Source organism: Grammomys surdaster, unplaced genomic scaffold, assembly GCF_004785775.1.
Source record: "Grammomys surdaster isolate TR1022 unplaced genomic scaffold, NIH_TR_1.0 241, whole genome shotgun sequence".
NCBI classification, from domain to species: Eukaryota; Metazoa; Chordata; class Mammalia; order Rodentia; family Muridae; genus Grammomys; species Grammomys surdaster.
Genome location: NW_021604686.1, coordinates 2,934,470 through 2,942,545, shown reverse-complemented (window position 1 = coordinate 2,942,545; position 8,076 = coordinate 2,934,470). Strand labels below are relative to the sequence as shown.

At 50.2% G+C, this 8,076-nt stretch overlaps 1 protein-coding gene across 1 annotated transcript in view; it reads left to right on the top strand.

Moving 5' to 3' along the window:
* The first annotated feature begins 309 nt into the window (after positions 1–309).
* Positions 310–8,076, top strand: part of Cd276 (CD276 molecule) — a 17,441-nt gene continuing 9,674 nt past the window's right edge. The window contains exons 1-3 of the mRNA XM_028774454.1: positions 310–585; positions 3,572–3,910; positions 5,384–5,680. Coding sequence (XP_028630287.1) covers positions 507–585; positions 3,572–3,910; positions 5,384–5,680 — 715 coding nt within the window. The 5' untranslated portion in view covers positions 310–506. The remainder of the gene's footprint in view (positions 586–3,571; positions 3,911–5,383; positions 5,681–8,076) is intronic.

Here is an 8,076-nt window from a genome sequence, read left to right as displayed (position 1 = left end):
CCTCACCTAACGTGCGCTATATTAAATGCTCCACATTTCCTGCCCCAGGAACCAGGCCTCAGAACCAAGTGTCCTGACTGTTGCCTTCTCGTGTCCTACGCTCTCAGATGCTGCCATTCTGATCTATACCTACCTGCTTTATCCTCTGGCTTCTTCCATTTACCCTGAAGATGCTACCAAAGTATCCCTGACGATGCTGTTTCTTTAACCCAGAACCCTCAGTGGCTCCTGGCTACCTTTAGGGTTGAGTAAACTTTTCAAGTTGAACCCCAAGTCTGTCTAAAGCCTACCCCTTTACTCTCCCATCAGCCAAAGTGACCTGGGCACAGCCTGGACACCGAGCTCATCAGCCTTGTCTGGGCTGGCTGCCTAGCCTCTTCCCACTTAGATTTGGAAGGTCCTGAGGACTTTGAAGGAACTTTGAGACAAAGGCCCCTCTTCCTCTTCCACAGGCAGGAGCAGCCATCCGCCACGGAGAGCCCAGCTGTCAGCTGTCTCCCAGGAAGATGCTTCGAGGATGGGTTGGCCCCGGTGTGGGTGTGTGTATGTGTACTGCGCTCGGAGTGCTGTGCCTCTGCCTCACAGGTGAGGGGAGGGGTCCTGGTCATGGTGGTGTGTGGGGATATCCGCCTACTCCTTCCTGGGCTCCAGCCAGGCTGCCTCTGTCTTGAAGAAGCATACTGATGTCCATCTTTGGGCTCCACAAGCAACCAAGTTCCTTTAAAAAAAAGCTACCTTAGCCTCTACTTTTTCTTCTGTAAAATGGGACTTGAGCACTCTGTGCTATGATAATGCAAGTCCCTGAACACACTGTGTGAACTCTCCTCAGGATCTCTGCCCAGAACTTTCTGTTCTCAGACAGAGGCATGATTCCACTCTTTTATTTTGTTGCAGACTTTTGCTCAAATAACAGCTCCTCAGATGCTTTTGTGACACTTTGTATAAAACAGCATAGCACTCTTCCTCAGTCTCTCTTTGTCACCCACCCCCTGCTTTGTTACATTCTTTCTAGAATTTACCTCCACTTGACATATGCTTCCTTTGCTTGTTGCCTGTTGTCATCCTGCTCAGAAGGCAAGGTCTAACCTTGGGCACTGTTGGATGCTTGCAGTGTATGCTCAATCACCACGATAAACAAATGAAGGTACTTCCCACCTAGTGCTAGGCTAAGTAAATGCCCTGTTTAGGTAGTCCTCTACCCTATGGAGACAACAAAGACGAGTGTCTGGTGCCATCTAGTGGTCACCATAGACATCACCGTCTGTACTTGTGGTTTTTCTGACGCGCGTGTGTGTATGTGTGTATGTGTGTATGTGTGTGTGTGTGTGTGTGTGTTTTCTCACTGTGTGTCCCTGGCTGTCTTTGAACTCACTATGTAGACAGGCAGGCCTCAAACTCACAGAGATCCACCTATCTCTGCCTCCCAAGTGCTGGGATAAAAGGTGTATGCCACCACACCTGGCCTGTTTTTAACTTCTTCAGAAAGGACTTTGGGTGACTAAGTTCCATGTCCTAGATGTCCCCTATAAGGGGACATGTAGGTCTAATTGGCAAGGATGAAAACTGGCCTGAATGTCCATGGGATTGCTAAAAGATATCCAGGGCCAGCTTCTACCTCCAGACATTACATACTAAGAAAGGGTATGTGTAGAATTCACAGTAAAAAGAATAATAGCAAAACAAATACAATTTCTCTAAGCCTTCTATGGGTGCTGTATTCAGCTGGCTTCATTTGAAGACTGTGCTGGAAAGCTTATAGGATAGAAGGCACAGGAGCCAACAGAGGAGCCTGTTCCAGGGCCCATTTTTCTTATAACGTATAAAAGGAAGCATTTCCTTTGGGGACTTGCCTGACAGTGTCAGAGGGTGAGTCCATGACCATTATGGTGGAGAATGTGATGGCAGGCAGGCAGGCAGCAGGCAGGCAGCAGGCAGGCAGGAGGCAGGCAGGCAGGCAGGCAGCAGGCAGGCAGCAGGCAGGCAGCAGGCAGGCAGGCAGGCAGGCAGGCAGCAGGCAGGCAGGCAGGCAGCAGGCAGGCAGGCAGGCAGGCAGCAGGCAGGCAGGCAGGCAGGCAGGCATAGCACTGGAGCAGTAGCTGAGAGATTACATCTGATTCACAAGCACAAAACAGAGAGGATAGCACAAGCTTTTGAAACCTCAAAGCCCACCCTAGTTACACCACACCTCCTCTAACAAGGCCACACCTCCTAATCCTTCCCAAACAGTTCCGTCAGCTGGGGACCAAACATTTAAACATATGAGCCTCTGGGAGCCACATTTTCATTCAAACCACCACATATTCCTTCCTTCTCACCCTCCATCAACCAGCAAACATTGATAATTCTCCAGACTGCATCTCAGATCAGGCTGGTTCTCTCAATCTCTATGGCTGTTCTTCACTCCAGGGCCTAGAACTTGCTATATTGTCCAGACTGGCTTCCAATTTTTGGAGATCTTGCTGCCTCTGCCTCCTGAGTGCTTAGCCTCTAGCTGACTTGTGCTAACAGCCTTACATGTCTTTTCCACTGTTGTATCACCATCACTTCTTACGACGCCCTCTGAGCTGGTCTCCTGACTACCCTCTCACCATTCTACAATATATCTCCCTCTATAGATGAGCCAGGGTGAGCTTCAGGCTTTGCTACCCAGATTGCATCTAATAATCAGTGCCCTCCATAATGACATCCTCTCGAAGGTGGGAAACCCCAGGTTTCTTCCAGCATCTCTCAAAGCCCTGGCCAGCCTCCAGTAGGTTTTCCCATTGGGTTACCTTCCCGTGTGCTCTTTCTGGCCTGCATCTCAGGGCCTTTGTACCTGCTGGTCCCTCTCCTTGGCACACACTTACATGGGCTCTGTGTTTCATAGAGCATCTGCCTCACACCTTATTTAAAGACATGGGCATTCTTTCTTGCCTAGAAGTTAAGTATGTTTATTCATGAAGAGAAGAAAGGGAACCCATGAAGTTCTCTCACCCGAAGGAAATCACTAAGAACAGTGGTGTTTACTTTTTGCAGGCACCCTTCCTGTACACATAGTATGTGTTTGTAGGAAAATGCGAAGGACCTGCAAAGTGGAGAGTACCTGCCAGGCTTGGAAGCTGCCTCTTTGCTGAGTCCCTGGCTTCTTTGGCTCTTTCTTTCTCTTTTTCTTTTATAAGTATTTCCTCTTTCTTCTTCTCCACTCCCTGCTTCCCATTTTTTGGAACAGAGTAGATCCAAAGCTGGGCAATGCTATAACACTGACACACACACACACACACACACACACACACACACACACACACACGAGTCTAATTACAAGCTGATGAAATCTGTGTCCATCACAAACTGCCTCTGTCTTCCTTTCTAATGTAAGTGAGCTCTAGGGTGTGACCCAGGTCTTGGTCCTTGTTGCGTTTCTAATTCATGTTGGCACATAGCTGCTCACAGTGAGGAGCATAGATAGGAACTGACTCTGAGCCTCAGACCTAAAAGGACGTGTGTGCAGGGCCTAGAGGTATCTGGAAAAGGATAGAGACCCTGAGAAACCCCATCTTTCCTAACTGCTCTGCCTCTTCTGACTCACCCCCAGGAGCTGTGGAGGTCCAGGTCTCTGAAGACCCTGTGGTGGCCCTGGTGGACACGGATGCCACCCTACGCTGCTCCTTTTCCCCAGAGCCTGGCTTCAGTCTGGCACAGCTCAACCTCATCTGGCAGCTGACAGACACCAAACAGCTGGTGCACAGCTTCACTGAGGGCCGGGACCAAGGCAGTGCTTATGCCAACCGCACGGCGCTCTTCCCTGACTTGTTGGTGCAGGGCAACGCATCCTTGAGGCTGCAGCGAGTCCGAGTAACCGACGAGGGCAGCTACACCTGCTTCGTGAGCATCCAGGACTTTGACAGCGCTGCTGTTAGCCTGCAGGTGGCCGGTGAGTGTGGAGAGGGGCACTCTCCGCTTCCACTCTTCATCCTTCTGCAAGTGGCCTCTTACACACTGCTGCACCACAGACTCCTGCACCACATCTCCCGCGCTAACAGCCTCGTCCGGCTTCCAGTGTCTCCTGCACTGATGCTGCTGGTGATCCCTGCCCTCTGCCACCCTCTAGCCTTCTACTCAAAAAGCCCAGCATGACTCCAGAGCCCAACAACCTGGGGACCAGGTGACATCCTATGCTCCAGCTCCCAGGGCTGCCCCGAGGTTTCGGTGTGCTGGCAGGGCTCACCAGACTGGCCTTGTGACCAAGGAGCAGGGCTTGTTTGATGTGCACAGGATGCTTACGGTGGCACAGGATGCTAACGGCACCTACAGATGCCTGGTACTCAACTTGGTGTTACAGTAAGATCGTCACAATCCACAGAAGCCCCACAGGCTTTTACTTTTTGGTTTTAAGTGTCACCTTAAAGGGGAAGTTATAGTTCTATCAATTACACTGGAAGTTAAAGGAAGTTAGTTCCTTATCTTCAGTCTCCAAACAAGTGAGATGCTTGACTATGATAGGATGGTGGGGCAGGGCACTCCAGGTAGTGACGAGTCACTGATCGGGGGCCTTCTTGACTCCCCAGACTCCAGTGCTGTAGAAATCTCCTGGAAGGATGGAGATGCATCTGGGTCAGCAGGTCACGGACATGAGACAGAAAGGAGTTCTGCTGGGGAAGGTGTTTGTTCTTGTGGGACTCTCAACGATCCTATTCCCCCAAGTTTGGATCCCAGGGATGGCTTTTGTCAGACAAGACTAGCCTGCTGTGAAAGATCAAGATAGGAGACTTAGTCTGTCTCGAGGGAATGAGAAGGAAGAAGGCCTGGGTTTTGATGAGGCTTCAGAATGGCTGCAGAGGCCCTATCTCTTCTTAATGCGTTGTCTCTAGGATTCTGACCCAAGAGACATGGAGGTCCAGGTCTCTGAAGACCCTGTGGTGGCCCTGGTGGGCAGTGACACCACCCTATGCTACTCCTCCCTTGAGCCTGGCTTCCCTGGCACAGTTTGACCTCATCTGGCAACTAATAGCCACCAAATAGCTGGCGTGCGGCTTCCCCTGGGGCTGGGTCCAGGGAAGGCCTATCCCAGCAGCACGGCATTGTTCCCTGACCTGCTGGCATTGGGCATTGTGTTCTTGAGGGTTCAGTGCATGTATGTAGCTGATGAGGACAGCTTCCCCTGCTTTGTGGGAATCGGGGACTTTTGCAATGCTGCTACCAGCCTGCAGGTGGCAGCTGAATCCCAGGCAGGAACATGTCCCCCCACCTCGTTCAGTCTGCATGCAGCCCACCCCTTCCCACTGCTGATACCACCATCAAAAAAAAAAAAAAAAAGCCCCAGAGCTGACTATTGACTCAGCCTCTTGTGTCTTGTGTTCCTACCCTGGGTCCCCTGTGCTGACTGTCATCACTCTCTGCCCTCCAGCCCCCTACTCGAAGCCCAGCATGACCCTGGAGCCCAACAAGGACCTGCGTCCAGGGAACATGGTGACCATCACATGCTCCAGTTATCAGGGCTATCCCGAGGCTGAGGTGTTCTGGAAGGATGGACAGGGGTTGCCCTTGACTGACAACGTGACCACATCCCAGATGGCCAACGAGCGGGGCTTGTTCGATGTTCACAGCGTGCTGAGGGTGGTGTTGGGTGCTAACGGCACCTACAGCTGCCTGGTACGAAACCCGGTGTTGCAGCAAGATGCTCACGGCTCAGTCACCATCACAGGTAAGGGGAGATGGCCAGCTGAGGAAAAGCTGAGGAAGCAGCTACCGCTCTTCTAGACCCTAAACTGGAATATCATTGTATTCCAAAGCCTCCCCTTAAAGAGAAGTCTTTAAGGGACTTGTTTCCTTGAGCTGATACATTGTAACATTTGCTTTCCATGGTACTTGTGCCCACAAAGTACCTTCCTGGAATCTAGAGGGGTGGGTGGAGTTCTGGGGCAGACACAGGCTTGCTTAGAGACACGCTGTTTGAGGATGTCTTTCCAGTGGGCACTTCTTTGCTATGAAAAAAAAAAAAACTTGCATTGTCCAACTCTGAAGCTCCAGAAGACTTTGGCGCCTCGAAGGTGGAACTCACCTGGATGAAGTGCAGCCCTTCCTGCAGTCTAGGGTACCACAGTGAGATTAGATTAGCCAGGGTTGTCTCTACTGCCCCCATGTGGTCAAATGGTAGATTGAGACTCACATTGGGGGAGTCACTTAATCTCTGGTTCCCAGGTCAGCACTAGTCCAGGTAGACACCTTCAGTGCTTGGGGGTGTAAAGAGGGTTCAAGTTCACCTTCATGCCAAGGTAGACAGTCACCTTCTGTGTTTGGCCTTGACATGTCTCTGTTCAGTTCTTTGGTAGGTCTGTGTGCTAGGTCTAGCTCTCCAGTTCCTCTCTCTGGGCTGTGTGAGCTTTCCCAGGGACCTCCTACATCTCTGAGATCAGGGTGTCTGTCACTGGTCCTTGTCCTTCCCCATAACTTCTTCCTGGAACCCCCAGCCACCCAGCTTTCTACTTCCAATGGTTGCCAGTGTCTGTGTAAACCTTAGGCGGCACTGCAGCTCCTCTCGCCTGCTGACATGCTGGTCCTTCTGTGGGTTTCTATCCAGACAAACTCAGAGCCAGTGCCCATCATTCACATTTGTCTTCCAGGGGTAAGTCTTAGTCCTCCTACTCTTTAAGGCATCACCCATGACTCCCCAAGACTGAGCCTACCTTCCCTTGTAGAGAGCCAGTGTGTGTATCCTCTAAGGGAGTCCCTTCCTCAGCCCTCTCATGTTTTGAGGTACCACCATGATCTTACAGAGAACACCATAGGAAAGCCATGTCTCACTGAGATTGGAGAGATAGCTCAGTGATTAAAAAGATTTGCTGTTCTGTCACTGAAGACCAGAGTTTACATTCAAGCACCTATATATCATGTGGCTTGCAGAAATAAATAAATAAATAAATAAATAAATAACACCTATAATTCCAAATTCCAACCCCAAGGGATCAGATGTTCTTTTCTGGCCTCTGTGGGTACCCTCACATGCATGTGTGAACACACACACACACACACACACACACACACATATTCTTTCTCTTAAAAAACCACACAGGTTGTTTGTTTTGTTTTATGTTTTGTTTGTACAAGAAAGACCAAGGAGTCTGGAGTGACATGTAGGATGGAGAGAAGTGTGGAGGTTATCAGGAAGAACAGAGGACTCACAGCCAGCCTGCATGAGGTGGGCTGGGATATCTGTAGTATGCTCACTGTGAAGCAAGGGTTTGAATTTGGAAAGAACAATTGCCTGGCTTCTGACAACATTGCCTCAGTAGCTAGCCCTGACTGAGAGGACTAGCACCATTCAGACAAGAGACGGAGGCCCTGGGAAAAGGGACTTTCCCAAGACCACAGACCAGCACAGTGGCTCCAAAGGTTTTGGGAGCTAGGCCCTGCTTTGAAAACTGACAAATACTAAAAGAAATGGTTTGTCCGAAGCTTGGAGGGTTCCCAGCTTCTCTAAACTCCATCTGAGCATCCTTGTGCTGCATTCTGCAGCGAGCAGATGAACCAGGATCTGGATCCAGCATTGGCCTCTTAGCCCAGTTTCTCTCCTCCCCGCCGGCTGGCCTCCTGTTTCATTAGAGCAGAGCTGGCTTACCTTGAAGCCCTTGGCCTGCATTTGGCTTCAGGCAGCTCTGCCTTGTACAGCATTCTGGGATTTCGCTGCTCAGTCCTCTGCCTGGTCTCCCTCCACCTGATGGAGGGATGGGGTCAGTGATGTTGAGTGTGCTATGCCAGTTATCTCTGGAAGAGAGGGCTTTCTAGAGCAAACACTGGAGATGTAGGTCTGAGCCCCAGCCGACTGTGTCCTTGGCCAGGAGAATGAAGGAAGTCTGACCACGCTTTAGGCACAGTGTCAGGACGAACTTTGCCTTTGAGTATTTCAGTTTTTTTATTAGCTTAAATTATTTATATATCAGAGAGATTATATTTCATATATGTATACGATGCATTCTGATCATGCACACCCCTAATGGCCTTTCATGTCCCCTTTCATTCCTGCTGATCCCCTTCCTCTGAACTAGTCTCCTCCTAACTTTATTCGTTTAAAACCTTATTGTGTGTGTGTATTTGTGTGTG